Source organism: Silurus meridionalis, chromosome 6 (assembly GCF_014805685.1).
Source record: "Silurus meridionalis isolate SWU-2019-XX chromosome 6, ASM1480568v1, whole genome shotgun sequence".
NCBI lineage: Eukaryota > Metazoa > Chordata > Actinopteri > Siluriformes > Siluridae > Silurus > Silurus meridionalis.
Window position 1 is genome coordinate 31,954,060 of NC_060889.1, and position 17,769 is coordinate 31,971,828.

At 41.6% G+C, this 17,769-nt stretch overlaps 1 protein-coding gene across 2 annotated transcripts in view; it reads left to right on the forward strand.

Annotated features, from left to right (window-relative positions):
* The window catches only part of LOC124387712 (corticotropin-releasing factor receptor 2), a 69,931-nt gene that overhangs the window by 28,899 nt on the left and 23,263 nt on the right, over positions 1-17,769 (forward strand). Inside the window, exons 3-6 of one of the 2 annotated variants that reach the window (XR_006926212.1) lie at positions 577-662; positions 1,420-1,526; positions 2,936-3,053; positions 4,594-4,751. Coding sequence is in view for 1 of the 2 variants with exons in the window: in XM_046852227.1 (XP_046708183.1) it covers positions 577-662; positions 1,420-1,526; positions 2,936-3,053; positions 4,594-4,747 (465 nt within the window). In the remaining variant the exon portion in view is untranslated. The remainder of the gene's footprint in view (positions 1-576; positions 663-1,419; positions 1,527-2,935; positions 3,054-4,593; positions 4,752-17,769) is intronic. The other variant, XM_046852227.1, reaches the window with a different exon arrangement.

Genomic DNA, 17,769 nt, shown 5'->3' on the forward strand with positions numbered 1-17,769 from the left:
AATATAAATAAATATATATATTTATATAGTACAGTATACAGTATATAACAGTAGATAGTACAGTATTTATTGAAACACTAAAACCACCATTATGATGGTGTCGATGATGATGGTGATGATGATGATGAAGATGATGAATAGTGATGATGATGGTGGTGATGAATAGTGATGATGATGATATTTCATAATTTTTAGTATTATGTAGCTGGACAGATGAAGCTTTTTTTTTTTTTTTAACAAACTCCGCCCCCTTGTGCTCTGGAGGTGGACACACAGACATCCTTTACATGCTTCTGGTGTTTTTTCTTAAACAGAAAAAAAAAATCTCAGTAAAATGTTTCTATGTTTCCTGCACAGATTAGTGTTTACACGCTGACAATAAACACAAATGTCTCACTACTGCTCATCTTATTGTTCTTTTATTTCTAGCTCAGTGTGTGTCTTGCTTTTCTGTTTCTCATGTCATTTTTTTTCGAATGAAGGTGTGTGTGTGTGTGTGTGTGTGTGTTTTTGTTTCTTTCTGACTTGAATGAGCACAACCTGCTTATTCTTGTGGATTTTCTGGCGTCCCTGCAGGGAGCACGTATCGAGAATGCCTGGAGAACGGCACATGGGCTTTCAAGATCAACTACTCCAGCTGCGAGCCCATTTTAGAGGAAAAGGTGAGTGATGACTCATCTGTCTCTGACTAAGCCATGACTTTTCTCTGCTTCCCCATCTGCCTGGGAATAATTAGGGAGAATATATTTTATTTACAAAGCTTTAACGAGCAGAACTGAACACTTGCTGTGCTATCTGGCTCAAACATTTCCTGTGAATGAAGCACACAATATAAACGTTTGTAGACACCTGTTCTGCATGAAGTCCCTATTATAATAAGCTGCACTCGTCTGGGAAGATCTTTCACTAGATTTTGTCAAGATTTGTGCTCATTCAGACCACAATGGTGTTAGTAAAGTCAGATCTTTGTGGAACAGGTTTGGGTCTCATAGTTCAATTGAAAGGAAAATTATATGCAAAGACATTTTGTGTGCCACAACTTTGTGCAAACATTCTTGAAGAAAAATATACCGCTGGAACATTTGGGTGTCCCAATACTTTTGACCAAAGTCATGTATACATTACAGCACAGGGAAAAATTTCTATCTATGGATTCTCTGGAGCAGAAAGGGTTAAGGGCCTTGTTCCAGTTGGCAGTTTAGCAGTTCTGGGGCTTGAACCCAAGACCTTCTGATTGTATCCATGAATTGTGTTATGACCGGATTGTGCCATGATGCAGAGCAGAATATTCAGAATCACCATCTCCCCACTCCTTCTCTTTGTCCCTCCTGTTCGTTAGCGTGCTAGCTCTGAAGCGTAACTGATTCACTGCTGTGGGCGCTAATGATCAAGTGTACTGTTTCTGTGCTGCTTTTTCAGAGGAGGTACCCGGTGCACTACAAGATCGCCCTCATCATCAACTATATGGGACACTGCATATCTATTGGGGCTCTCGTCATCGCTTTCGTCCTCTTCCTTTGTCTGAGGTAAATTCATCACACGTTCCTTTTGAACGAGTCTTTCATGTGACTCAGAAGAACAAATCGTCTCAAAGAACGATTCCTTCAATTTGAACGAGTCTTTATTGTGACTCAGAAGAATGGAAAAAAAGATTTGTTCATTTTGATGAACGGGGTAAAAGAACCGTGTCACTAAAATGACACGAACTTCTCATCACTACACTCAGTTTTTTTCTTTAACTCCTGCACACATTGTTCACAAAATGAACAAATCTTTTCTGAGTCATTTAATTAATTCGATTCGTATTGATCAGAAAAAAAATTAATTGTTGCATTTTTAAGAAGCAGATTCACAACACGTCTACATTCACGAGTTTCATATATATATATATATGTATGTATATGGTATATAACCGCGTAGCGTCTATGGGAGTCACGTTATAAAAGACTCAGACAAGAAGAGTCGAGAGGTGAACTATTCGATTGTGTTTCTTTACACAACCTACGGAGATTTTGCGATGCTTTGCTCATGCGCAGCCAGCAGAAAACAAACTATTCACTGAGACAACTCGTTCTTCTGAGTCACTTTAAAGACAAATGAAGGAATTGTTCATAAACGACTCGTCATTAGTGTCTTCCCATCAGCTGAACTCTATACTAAAGTGTACATGAGCATAGTGACCCTTATCCTGATCTCAGGTCTCAGAGGCTGAACTGTACATTCACACTCCAAACCAGTGTTTACACCTGTACTGTATTTTATTAATGCTGCTGTTTTGTTATTTGCACCACCCTGTTATTTTCCCTTCTGCCATTCTCTCATTCTCTATCCTGCCTTTTACACATGACTGTATGATTATTATGTGATGAGCTCTGTACAGTCACCTAATAGTCACCTCCTTTCAATGCACTCTGCTTTATCCATCCATCCATCCATCCATCCATCCATCCATCCATCCATCCATTTATCCATCCATCCATCCATCCATCCATCCATCCATCCATCCATCCATCCATTTATCAATCCATCCATCCATCCATTTATCCATCTATCTATCTTCACCTGTCTGTCCATCTATCTGTCTATTTGTCTGTCTGCTTGCCCATTCTTCTATCTATCTATCTATCTATCTATCTATCTATCTATCTATCTATCTATCTATCTATCTATCTATCTATCTATCTATCATCTATCTGTCTGTCTGTCTGTCTGTCTGTCTGTCTGTCTGTCTGTCTATCTGTCTGTCTGTCTGTCTGTCTGTCTGTCTGTCACAATTTATTGGATCTTCTGCATAAACTGACTCCGAGCACCATGAATTCTCCTCATGGAGACACTGATCTAACTTTTCTCTCTCATTGTAAAGGCGGAAAAGGAGGCGTGGAGTCTGTAACAGGAATTGTAAAGTGTCTGTGTGTGTGTGTTTTGTCCATTGCAGGAGCATCCGTTGCTTGCGGAATGTAATTCACTGGAATTTAATAACCACCTTCATCCTGAGGAACATCATGTGGCTTCTGCTGCAGCTCATTGACCACAACATACATGAAAGGAATGAGGTGTGTGTGTGTGTGTGTGTGTGTGCTTTAATTCAGTCATCTGGTGAATATGTAAACTTTCAATATGAAGACATTTGGAAGCCTTGGAATGAAGAAGTTTTGAAGTTAGGTAAGGCTAGTTGAGATGTAACCATGGCAACAGCTCAATTGCATCACCTTTTATTCTGTTCACTTAAAAAAAAAACCCTCGTCAGTGTCCCAGTGTTATACAGTGGTATATACACCGTATGCTCTCTGATTCATTGTGTTAACGTTTCATAAAAAGGCGCATGGACTGCAGGTTTATGTTTCTGCGAGTGAAAGCTGCAGCACAGACGAGTTCTCCTGAGTTCTCCTGTAACCCTGCTGGAGATTTGCGGTGCTCTTGCTGACCAAGTGGAACAGAAACTTGTTTCTTTCAGACGCAGCACAACCGACTCGCACTCATGCTGCATTCTATCACAGAATTTATCACGAGGATAATAAAGTCAGCCAGAGCCGCTCCGGTAGCTGATTAGCGTCATTTCTGCCTGATAATGTGGACATGTCAAGTGGGGACGCTGTGTTCCTTTTAGGAAAGTGCAACATCTCTATGAGAGAGAAAAAGATACTGCTCAGAGAACTTTAACGGCATTTACCCCGACAAGGTCTATTTCTTCTTCTTCCTTATATATTTCACATACACACTATTTAGCCAAAAGTATTTCCTCCTTTTCCACCCACACATGGTTCTTTCCCAAACTGTTTCTACAGGACGTCTTTGGATGCATGAAATTTCCACCTTGACCTGAACCAGGAGACCCAAACCTTCTCCCGCATGATAATTTGTGCACAAAGCTAGCTTAATGAAGATCTACTTTCCATGGGTTGGAGGATGTGGAAGATCTCCTGCTTTAGAGCTCTAAACCTATTGAGCATGAATGAATGTGAATGCTGACTGCACCCCGGGCCTCCTCATCACATCCCACCTACATCTAGTACCTGACTTTACTTCTACCCTTGTGGATGCATGAGCTTAAATCTCCCCAGAATCTAGTGGAAAACCTTCCCAGAAGAGTGGAGCTTATTATAAGAGCAAATGGGGATTAAATGTAGAACAGGATGTTAAGTAAAAAGCAGGTGCTCAGGTGTCCACGAACTTTTGGCTGTAGCGTTTATGCCATTGTTTTATTTCAACCCATTCCACATGCAAATATAAATATTTTATCAGGAAAAATTAATAAATAATAATAAAAATATATATATATATTTATATATATATAATTTATATATAAAATATTTGTAAGTAAAAACAAAAATAATATATGTAAAAAATAAAAATAAAAATAAAAAATATATATATAATGTATATATTCATATTATTCATAATATTCATATATTATATCATATATATTAATTATTATTAAAGATTTTTTCCATGCTTTACTTTTTATCTATTTTAGGTTGCAATGATCTGGGAAAAAATTCCTCACGTTACCCCTTACAGGACTTTTTAGCATATACGTATTAATTATGAATGTATTTTTATTCTCACGTTTCTGTTTTTTTTCCCCTCCCCCAGCCCTGGTGTCGCCTCATAACCACCGTCTATAACTATTTTGTGGTGACTAATTTTTTCTGGATGTTCGTGGAGGGCTGTTACCTTCACACTGCCATCGTCATGACCTACTCCACCGACAAGCTCCGGAAGTGGGTTTTCCTCTTCATCGGCTGGTGTGAGTACGTTCCTTTCAGTTGCCATGGTTACCCTGTAGAAGCAGGTGATAAGGAAATTCTTGGCTCAATCCAGGCTCTGTTTTGCATTTTTAGGGGGCCAAGCACCAGGGTGTGTCAGCGATCTACTGTTACTTTAGAACTGTTTGTTAGAAAGTTGTGAAATTTAGTGTGCTGATCGGAAATGATCGAATGAATATTCTGAACAAATTTGGGGCAAGTGCTACCAACTTTCTAGCGCCACCATCGGCTCAAATTTGGAACTTAATTTTGAAATATGTTTCTGGTGATAAATTTTAAACCAAAATTTGAGTTCAAAATGCTGTTTACAACTGTAATATTTTAGTGATATACACTGGCATTTGGGTCATTCTTTGAGATGATTCATTTTCTACTGGATGCGCAGTACAGAAAACAGAATTGAGTTGTTCACGTTTTGACTCTTTTGTCTGAGTCTTTCGTTCTTTTGTAACTATGAAGTTGATTAAAGGATTTAATTAAAGAAATGAACTAAATAACTAAAAAAACTATTAGTTTCTTTGATTCTTGTTCATCAAACTAAAACAAGCCACTAAAATGATCTGATCTTTTCATCTATTAAACACTACTTTTTGTAATCATATACACTTCCAGGGTAGATGATATATTTATAGTTTTTAGTTGCGTTTATTATAGTCGATTATTATTTTTAGTTAAAAACATTTTTAGTTGTAAAAATTTAAGTTAAATAATAACTAACAATAGTATTTATTACAGCTGAATAGTTTATTTATTTATTTATTTACTAACTTCTGATTTTAACATTTGTTTTGTATCATTGAGCCGGAAGGTGTTTAAAGAAGTCGTGTCCCAGATGTATTGCTCTCGGTAGATTCCTGAGGTTGGGTGCTGAATAAAGCTTCTTCTCGTTTCTGGTTTGTGTTTGTTTACAGGGTTTTGGTTTTTTTGAGCGTCTGATTCTCTGAAGTCTGAGGCTGGATTGTAAATGTGACACGTCCATAAGGACCCAAAAAGCAATTACTGATATCACACCTGGTGGTTAATTACTCCTGACTTCAGTGTACTGATAGTTTTCTCAAGAGGATTCCAAAATATAAATAGACATAAAACATGAAGCTCAAATATTAATACATTCCATTTCATTAACATAATTTATTTTTTCAGATTGAATGTTGTTCATAAATGAATTCATTGTTTGTTATTATTTAGTTCTGTAACAGCTGATAGTTCAGGTGAAAGCGCTCGACTGAAGCTCTGAGTGAACTTTAACCTACAAACTCCATCCTCATCTCCGGTGAGGGAGTTTTCTTCACTTTCATTACATCACATTTTTCTTGTGTTTTTGAAGACAGAAACACTCCACACACTCCACACCTTCCACTCCACACACTCCACTCCAATCCACTCCACTCCACTCAACTCCACTTCATTCACTCCACTCCACACACTCCACTCCACATCACTCCACTCCACTCCACTCCACTGCAATCCACTCCACACACTCCACTTTACCCACTCCACTCCACACACCCACTTCACCCACTCCACATCACTCCACTCCACTCCACTTCATTTACTCCACTCCACACACCCACTTCACCCACTTTACTTCATCCCACTCCAATCCACACACTCCACTTCACCCACTTCACATCACTCCACTCCATATCACTCAACTCCACACACTCAACATCACTCCACTCCACATCACTCCACACACTCCACACTCCACTTCACCCACTTCACCCACTCCACTCCACTCACCCACACACACCCCACACAGAGTCCACACTCTACTCCACACACACTCTACTCCACACACACTCCACTCCACACACACATTTCACACACACTCCACACACGCCACTCCTCATTCCAGAAATACAATCGTTGCTCTCTGCTCTGAGATGTCATCAGGTCCGTACGCTAAATTAACACATCGATTTTCACAGAAACAAAATCAATGTTTTGTGACCGACCGCATCAGTCTGATTATCCTGTTACAAACCAGTGGTGTAAACTAAATCAGATGACCACACGCACACACACACACACACACACACACACACACAACCAAGATTGTAAATGAATGCGTGTGGTGACTTCTACATTATTTTCTATCTGATTTGGGGATTTAAGGATAAACATAAGGATGAAGATGAGAATGTAGGAATGAGGACAACGTTGTAGATGTAGGGATGGAGATTAGGATGTAGATCATAAGATCTTAGATGTAGATCTTAGGATGTAGATGTGGTGATGAAGATTAGGATGTAGATGAGGATGGAGATGTGGATGTAGAGATAAAGATGAAGGAATGGATCTTAGGATAGGATGAGGATGTAGATGGGGATTTACTGATGTAAATGAAGATGGAGATGAGGATGGAGATGTTTACAGAGGTGTAAATGTAGGGATAAGGATTGAAATGGAGATGTAGGGATGGAGATGAGGATGTAGTGATTTAGATGGAGATGAAGAAGTAGGAATGGGGATGAAATATAGATGGAGATGGAGCTGTAGGGCTAAAGATGAGGATGTTGGGATGTAGATGATGATTTAAATAGAGCTGTAGAGATGGAGATTAGGATGGAGATAGAACTGTAGAGATGGATTAGAGGATGGAGATGAGGATGAAGATTTGGCTGTAGAGATGGAGATGAGGATAAAGATGGAGATAAGGATGTAAATAAAGATGAAGCTGTGGAGATGGAGCTGTAAAGATGGCGATGAGGATGGAGATGGAGCTGTAGTGGTGGAAGTTTTTCTGTCAATTTGATGATGGTGCTTTAGAGATAGAGATTGGCTGTGGAGATGGAGCTGTGGAGATGGAGCTTTAGAGATGGAGATGAGGATGGAGATGGAGATGTAGCTGTAGAGATGAAGATGGAGCTGTAGAGATGAAGATGGAGCTGTAGTGATGGAGATATAGATAAAAGGATGTAGAGATGAAGATGTGAGTCACATTCAGAGCTCCATGGCAGAATTACAGTAATCCCACCGCTAGTCACCAAACCATGAATAAAGCATTCACCAGCACAGAAACACAAAAAACAGCAGCCATGCTGTGATCCCTGTGACGTCGCTGAGCCGAAACCCCACACTGCTGCTGTGCACAAGATCAAACATCTGCTGCGAAAAAAAATGTACAATTCTCAAGTAAACCCTCAGTGTTTACAGACTTCTTCTGCTGCATTATAATTTATAATCATCTATTTCTGTTATTAATCTAATACGCACATCTGCAGCATTTCTGTTAATTATTCATTATTTAATGTAATAATAACTGCTGAATTTAATGCATTAAATAATCAACAACAACAACAACAATAATAATAATAATCTTCTTCTTCTTCTTTCGGCTGCTCCCACTAGGGGTCGCCACAGCGGATCATCCGTCTCCATACCCCCCTGTCCTCTCCATCTGCCTCTTTCACACCAACTACCTGCATGTCTTTCCTCACCACATCCATAAACTTCCTCCTTGGTGTTCCTCCTTTCCTCCTTCCTGGTGGCTCCATCCTCAGCATTCTCCTACTGATATACCCCATGTCCCTTCTTTGCAAATGTCCAAACCATCTCAATCTCGCCTCAATCCCTCACCTTGTCACCAAAACATTCTACATGGGCTGTCCCTCATGTCTTTTACTCAATGCCACTGTCTCTAATTCATACAACATCTCAGGTCTCACCACAGTCCTATAAACTTTCCCTTTCACTCTCACAGATACTCTTCTATCACAAATCACTCCTGCTATCACTCTTCTCCACCCACTCCACCCTGCCTGCACTCTTTCTTCACTTCTAACACACTCTCCATTACTTTGCACTGTTGACCCCAGGTACCTGAATTCCTTCACCTTCTCCACATCTTCTCCTGTAACCACACCCCTTCACTGCCCTCCTCTCATTCACACACATGTACTCTGTCTTACTCCTACTGACTTTCATTCCCTTCTCTCCAGCATGTACCTCCACCTCTCTAGGATCTTCTCAACCTGCTCCCTACTCTTACCACAAATCACGTATCATCAGCAAACATCATAGTCCAGGGAGACTCCAGTCTGACCTCGTCCGTCAACCTGTCCATCACCACTGCAAACAGGAAAGGGCTCAGGCCGATCCTTGATGCAGTCCAACCTTCACCTTGAACCAGTCTGTCGTTCCTACTGCACACTTCACTGCTGTCACACTGTCCTCATACATGTCCTGCACCACCCTCACATACTTCTCTGACACACCAGACTTCCTCATACAATACCACAACTCCTCTCTCTACCCTGTCATACGCTTTCTCTAAATCCACAAACACACAATGCAATTCCTTCTGTCCTTCTTTATACTTCTCCATCAACATTCTCAAAGCAAATAATGCGTCTGTGGTGCTCTCCTCGGCATGAAACCATACTGTTGCTCACAGATGGTCACCTCTTCTCTCAGCCTGGCTTCCACTACTCTTTCCCATAACTTCATGGTGTGACTGATCAACTTAATTCCCCTGTAGGTACTGCAGGTCTGCACATCTCTCTTATTCTTAAAGATCGGTACCAGCACACTCCTTCTCCATTCCTCAGGCATCCTCTCACCTTCCAGAATCTTGTTAAACAATCTGGTTGAAAACTCCACTGCCATCTCTCCTAAACATCTCCATGCTTCTACTGGTATGTCATCTGGTCCAACCAACTTTCCACTCTTCATTAATCCTATCCATATCTTGCTTTACTAACTCCACATCATCCAACCTTCTCTCTCTGATTTTCCTCATTCATCAGCTGCTCAAAATACTCCTCCACCTTCTCAACACACTCTCCTCACTAGTCAACACATTTCCTCTCCATCCTTTATTGCTCTAACTTGCAGTACATCCTTCCCAGCTCGGTCCCTCTGCCTGGCCAATCGGTACAAATCCTTTTCTCCTCCCTTACTTTCCAACTTCTCCTACAGCTCCTCATATGCCTTTTCCTTGGCTTTCACCACATTCCTCTTCACCTGCTGCTGCATCTCCTTGTACTCCTGCCTACTTTTCTCATCACTCTGTCTATCCCACTTCTGTTTTGCCAACCTCTTTCTCCTTCTGCTCTCCTGCACTTCCTCATTCCACCACCACGTCTCTTTGTCTTCCTTTCTATTTCCAGATGTCACACCAAGTACTTTTCTAGCTGCCTCCTCATCACTCCTGCAGTAGTTTCCCAATCATCCAGCACCTCCTCACCACCACCAAGCTCCTGTCTGACCTCTACCCTGAACCTCACACTACACTCTTCCTCCTTCAGTTTCCACCATCTTATTCTTCTTTCAGTCCTCACTCTCCTCCTCTTCTTCTTCACCTCCAAAACCATCCTACAGACCACCATCCGATGCTGTCTAGCTACACTGTCCCCTGCCAACACCTTACAGTCTCCAATCTCCTTCAGGTTGCATCTCCTGCATAGAATATAGTCCACCTGTGTGCACCTTCCTCCACTCTTATACGTCACCCTATGATCCTCCTTCTTCTTAAAATATGTGTTCACCACTGCCATTTCCATCCTTTTAGCAAAATCTACCACCATCTGCCCTTCCACATTCCTCTCCTTAAAACCATACCTACCATCACCTCCTCATCACCTCTGTTCCCTTCACCTACATGCCCATTAAAGTCTGCCCCAATCACCAATCGTTCTTTCCTAGGTACACCATCTACCACTTCATCTAATTCACTCCAGAATTTTTCCTTCTCCTCCATCTTACAGCCGACTTGTGGAGCATAAGCACTGATGACATTTATCATCATCATTCCAGCTTCACGATCATCACTCTATCAGAAACTCTCTTCACCTCCACTACACTCTTACTGTACTCTTCCTTCAGAATCACCCCTACACCATTTCTCTTTCCATCCACACCATGATAAAACAGTTTAAACACCTCCAATGTTCCTGGCCTTACTCCCTTTCCACTTGGTCTCCTGAACACACAACATATCTACCTTTCTCCTCTCCATCATATCAGCTCCCTCTCTCCCTTTACCAGTCATAGTACCAACATTTAAAGTACCAACCCGAACCTCCACTCTCCTCCACTTTTCCTTTCCCTGCTGTCTCTGTAGACGTCTTCCTCCTCTCCTTCTCCTCCTTCAGCCAACAGTAGCCCAATTTCCACCGGTACCCTGTCGGCTAACGATACCTGTGGCGGTCGTTGTTAACCCGGGCCTCGACCGATCCGGTATGAAATTCTCATTTGTGATCCGCATATTTGATTTGGCACATGTTTTACGCTGGATGCCCTTCCTAACGCAACCCTCCCCATTTACCCGGGCTTGGGACCGGCACTAAGAATGCACTGGCTTGTGCATCCATAATGGCTGGGTTAACAACAATAATAATAATAATAATAATAATAATAATAATAATAATAATAATCAATATCAACCAATAACTGAAATAAAAGTATCATGCTAGTAAAATTTATCTTTATATAAATATATATTTTAAATGATTAATTATTATAATTCACATAAATATAAGTACAAAGACTGAAAAGTGTGGAAACACCAAGTTCTTGATGTTGTTTTAGACACGTGCAGGTTCCTTTTGTTTCTATTGTCAAAGGTAAACACACAGTAGTCTGACAGTGAACAAGTGGATGAAAGTTCTGGAGACCAAACACCAGATTTGTGTCTCTACCAGAAGAACTTGTGTAAGATGGAGAACAGGAGAGAAGATGTGATCAGACTCCCTCACCCCCACACTCACACATGGAGGTGGAAATGTAATGGTTTGGGGTTGTTTTGGAATAAGGAAGATTCTGGAAAGTGAAAGTGAACCAACATGGCTTTATTCCACACTTCAGCACCATTCAGTTCCATCTGGACTGCAGCTCATTGGAACCAACTTCACTGTACAACAAGACGATGAGCTGAAGAGCACGTCTGAGTTCTGCAAGTGTTATTTAGAGAGAGAAAAGTCGTCTGGAGTGATATCTATGATGGAACCACCTGCCCAGTCACCACACCTCAATCCTACTTAAGTGCTCTGGGATGAAGAAGAAATCTGCATCTAGAGAAGATCAACTTTGAAGAGTTTTACAGTAGACATGGCAAAGAGTTTCAGGTTATCGTTTGGAGAAATGAACTGTTCTTCATGCTAAGGGAGGATTTCTTAATGAAAACAAAGTTCTTTACATTATAGATTAGTTTGATCAAATGGAAACTTCAGACTGTTACATTGCAGAGTCAGCATGAGGAGTATGTGAGGATGCGTGGAGTCTTGGCGTGGGGTGCGTGGGAGTGCGTGTGGGGCGCTTGAGGCGCGTGAGGAGTTCACGAGGCGTCTGATACTAATGATCTTCTCAGCTCCTTGTGATCTGCTGTAGGGTCACCATACACACTGCTAGTTCGATTCGCAGTTATGCTAATTTACACGTGTGTAGAGTTTAGCTCACCACTTTGCTAACATTTAATATCGCTGAAAAAAAAATGCTAACATGTTTCATTGATCAAATCCAGATTGTGCTAGTCAGCTAGCATAACAAGCTCAAGTACAGAGCCTTCGCTAATCTTTCAGCAACTTGTTTCTTTGATCTGCGAAAGAAATTTGATTTATTGTGGACTTAAATATAAAAATACCATTATGCTGAAGAAGATCGGACTGATCACACGTTATTCAAGATTTTGTGACGAGTACAAATGTAGTTTGAAATAAAACTGCAAAAAAATGAAACAGACGCATTTTCCCGAGGAAGCGTGGAACAGAGGAAGCGTGGAACAGGAAGTGACCTCCTCCTCATGCTTAATTAGTCTCGGTATTATATATTTTTTACAGCATGGATATTTAATGATCAGCCTGTCATTGTTCTGCACTGTGGAGTCGGCGGTGACACAGTCCTACACACACACGTGCACACACACACACACACACACACACACACACACACACACACACACACACACACACACACACACACACACACACACTGACAGCTGGAGAAAATGGAGAGAGAAATGATGTTTATTTAGAGAAGGTGACAACTATAGCACATAATGATTTTCATTTGACACTGAGCTGTTTATTATAAACACACACACACACACACACACACACACACACACACACACACACACACACACACGTGCGTTCCTGTGCTGCAGGTAATTATTCACCCTGCACTGTCAGATAAAATCCAATTTGCTGCTGCATTATAATTTATAATCATCTATTTCTGTTATTAATCTAATACGCACATCTGCAGCATTTCTGTTAATTATTCATTATTTAATGTAATAATAACTGCTGAATTTAATGCATTAAATAATCAACAACAACAACAACAATAATAATAATAATCTTCTTCTTCTTCTTTCGGCTGCTCCCACTAGGGTCGCCACAGCGGATCATCCGTCTCCATACCCCCTGTCCTCTCCATCTGCCTCTTTCACACCAACTACCTGCATGTCTTTCCTCACCACATCCATAAACTTCCTCCTTGGTGTTCCTCCTTTCCTCCTTCCTGGTGGCTCCATACTCAGCATTCTCCTACTGATATACCCAATGTCCCTTCTTTGCAAATGTCCAAACCATCTCAATCTCACCTCAATCCCTCACCTTGTCACCAAAACATTCTACATGGGCTGTCCCTCATGTCTTTTACTCAATGCCACTGTCTCTAATTCATACAACATCTCAGTTCTCACCACAGTCCTAACAAACTTTCCCTTTCACTCTCACAGATACTCTTCTATCACAAATCACTCCTGCTATCACTCTTCTCCACCCACTCCACCCTGCCTTTTTTCACTTCACTAACACACTCTCCATTACTTTGCACTGTTGACCCCAGGTACCTGAATTCCTTCACCTTCTCCACATCTTCTCCCTGTAACCACACCCCTTCACTGCCCTCCCTCTCATTCACACACATACTCTGTCTTACTCCTACTGACTTTCATTCCCCTTCTCTCGAGCATGTACCTCCACCTCTCTAGGATCTTCTCAACCTGCTCCCTACTCTTACCACAAATCACGATGTCATCAGCAAACATCATAGTCCAGGGAGACTCCAGTCTGAACTCGTCCGTCAACCTGTCCATCACCACTGCAAACAGGAAAGGGCTCAAGGCCGATCCTTGATGCAGTCCAACCTTCACCTTGAACCAGTCTGTCGTTCCTACTGCACACTTTACTGCTGTCACATACATGTCCTGCACCACCCTCACATACTTCTCTGACACACCAGACTTCCTCATACAATACCACAACTCCTCTCTCTACCCTGTCATACGCTTTCTCTAAATCCACAAACACACAATGCATTTCCTTCTGTCCTTCTTTATACTTCTCCATCAACATTCTCAAAGCAAATAATGCGTCTGTGGTGCTCTCCCTCGGCATGAAACCATACTGTTGCTCACAGATGGTCACCTCTTCTCTCAGCCTGGCTTCCACTACTTTTTCCCATAACTTCATGGTGTGACTGATCAACTTAATTCCCTGTAGTTACTGCAGGTCTGCACATCTCTTATTCTTAAAGATCGGTACCAGCACACTCCTTCTCCATTCCTCAGGCATCCTCTCACCTTCCAGAATCTTGTTAAACAATCTGGTTGAAAACTCCACTGCCATCTCTCCTAAACATCTCCATGCTTCTACTGGTATGTCATCTGGTCCAACCAACTTTCCACTCTTCATTAATCCTATCCATATCTTGCTTTACTAACTCCACATCATCCAACCTTCTCTCGCTCTGATTTTTCTCATTCATCAGCTGCTCAAAATACTTCCGCCATCTTATCAACACACTCTCCTCACTAGTCAACACATTTCCATCTCCATCTTTTATTGCTCTAACTTGCAGTACATCCTTCCCAGCTCCGTGCCTCTGTCTGGCCAATCACTACAAATCCTTTTCTCCTCCTTAGTGTCCAACCTCTCATACAGCTCCTCATATGCCTTTTCCTTGGCTTTCACCACATTCCTCTTCACCTGCTGCCGCATCTCCTTGTACTCCTGCCTACTTTTCTCATCACTCTGTCTATCCCACTTCTGTTTTGCCAACCTCTTTCTCCTTATGCTCTCCTGCACTTCCTCATTCCACCACCACGTCTCCTTGTCTTCCTTTCTATTTCCAGATGTCACACCAAGTACTTTTCTATCCGTCTTCCTTATCACTTCTGCAGTAGTTTCCCAATCATCCAGCACCTCCTCACCACCACCAAGCTCCTGTCTGACCTCTTCCCTGAACCTCACACTACACTCTTCCTCCTTCAGTTTCCACCATCTTATTCTTCTTTCAGTCCTCACTCCTCCTCTTCTTCTTCACCTCCAAAACCATCCTACAGACCACCATCCGATGCTGTCTAGCTACACTGTCCCCTGCCAACACCTTACAGTCTCCAATCTCCTTCAGGTTGCATCTCCTGCATAGCACATAGTCCACCTGTGTGCACCTTCCTCCACTCTTATACGCCACCCTATGATCCTCCTTCTTCTTAAAATAAGTGTTCACCACTGCCATTTCCATCCTTTTAGCAAAATCTACCACCATCTGCCCTTCCACATTCCTCTCCTTAAAACCATACCTACCATCACCTCCTCATCACCTCTGTTCCTTCACCTACATGCCCATTAAAGTCTGCCCCAATCACCAATCGTTCTTTCCTAGGTACACCATCTACCACTTCATCTAATTCACTCCAGAATCTTTCCTTCTCCTCCATCTCACAGCCAACTTGTGGAGCATAGGCACTGATGACATTTATCATCATCCCTTCAACTTCCACCTTCACGATCATCACCCTATCAGAAACTCTCTTCACCTCCACTACACTCTTACTGTACTCTTCCTTCAGAATTCCCCTACACCATTTCTCTTCCATCCACACCATGATAGAACAGTTTAAACACCTCCAATGTTCCTGGCCTTACTCCCTTTCCACTTGGTCTCCTGAACACACAACATATCTACCTTTCTCCTCTCCATCATATCAGCTCCTCTCTCTCTTTACCAGTCATAGTACCAACATTTAAAGTACCAACCCGAACCTCTACTCTCCTCCACTTTTCCTTTCCCTGCTGTCTCTGTAGACGTCTTCCTCCTCTACTTCTCCTCCTTCAGCCAAAAGTAGCCCAATTTCCACCGGTACCCTGTCGGCTAACAATACCTGTGGCGGTCGTTGTTAACCCGGGCCTCGACCGATCCGGTATGAAATTCTCATTTGTGATCCGTGATATTTGATTTGGCACATGTTTTACGCTGGATGCCCTTCCTAACGCAACCTCCCCATTTACCCGGCTTGGGACCGCACTAAGAATGCACTGGCTTGTGCATCCATAATGGCTGGGTTAACAACAATAATAATAATAATAATAATAATAATAATAATAATAATAATAATCAATATCAACCAATAACTGAAATAAAAGTATCATGCTAGTAAAATTTATCTTTATATAAATATATATTTTAAATGATTAATTATTATAATTCACATAAATATAAGTACAAAGACTGAAAAGTGTGGAAACACCAAGTTCTTGATGTTGTTTTAGACACGTGCAGGTTCCTTTGTTTCTATTGTCAAAGGTAAACACACAGTAGTCTGACAGTGAACAAGTGGATGAAAGTTCTGGAGACCAAACATGAGATTTGTGTCTCTACCAGAAGAACTTGTGTAAGATGGAGAACAGGAGAGAAGATGTGATCAGACTCCCTCACCCCCACACTCACACATGGAGGTGGAAATGTAATGGTTTGGGGTTGTTTTGGAATAAGGAAGATTCTGGAAAGTGAAAGTGAACCAACATGGCTTTATTCCACACTTCTACACCATTCAGTTCCGTCTGGATTGCAGCTCATTGGAACCAACTTCACTGTACAACAAGACGATGAGCTGAAGAGGACGTCTGAGTTCTGCAAGTGTTATTTAGAGAGAGAAAAGTCGTCTGGAGTGATATCTATGATGGAACCACCTGCCCAGTCACCACACCTCAATCCTACTGAAGTGCTCTGGGATGAAGAAGAAATCTGCATCTAGAAAAGATCAACTTTGAAGAGTTTTACAGTAGACACGGCAAAGAGTTTCAGGTCATCGTTTGGAGAAATGAACTGTTCTTCATGCTAAGGGAGGATTTCTTAATGAAAACAAAGTTCTTGACATTATAGATTAGTTTGAACAAATAGAAACTTCAGACTGTTACATTGCAGAGTCAGCATGAGGAGTATGTGAGGGATGCGTGGAGTGCGCGTGGGGTGCGTAAGGAGTGCGTGTGGGGCGCGTGAGGAGTGCACGAGGCGTCTGATACTAATGATCTTCTCAGCTCCTTGTGATCTGCTGTAGGGTCACCATACACACTGCTAGTTCGATTCGCAGTTATGCTAATTTACACGTGTGTAGAGTTTAGCTCACCACTTTGCTAACATTTAATATCGCTGAAAAAAAAATGCTAACATGTTTCATTGATCAAATCCAGATTGTGCTAGTCAGCTAGCATAACAAGCTCAAGTACAGAGCCTTCGCTAATCTTTCAGCAACTCGTTTCTTTGATCTGCGAAAGAAATTTGATTTATTGTGGACTTGAATATAAAAATGCCATTATGCTGAAGAAGATCGGACTGATCACACGTTATTCAAGATTTTGTGACGAGTACAAATGTAGTTTGAAATAAAACTGCAAAAAAATGAAACAGACGCATTTTCCCGAGGAAGCGTGGAACAGAGGAAGCGTGGAACAGAGGAAGCGTGGAACAGGAAGTGACCTCCTCCTCATGCTTAATTAGTCTCGGTATTATATTTTTTTTACAGCATGGATATTTAATGATCAGCCTGTCATTGTTCTGCACTGTGGAGTCGGCGGTGACACAGTCCTACACACACGTGCACACACACACACACACACACACACACACACACACACACACACACACACACACACTGACAGCTGGAGAAAATGGAGAGAGAAATGATGTTTATTTAGAGAAGGTGACAACTATAGCACATAATGATTTTCATTTGACACTGAGCTGTTTATTATAAACACACACACACACA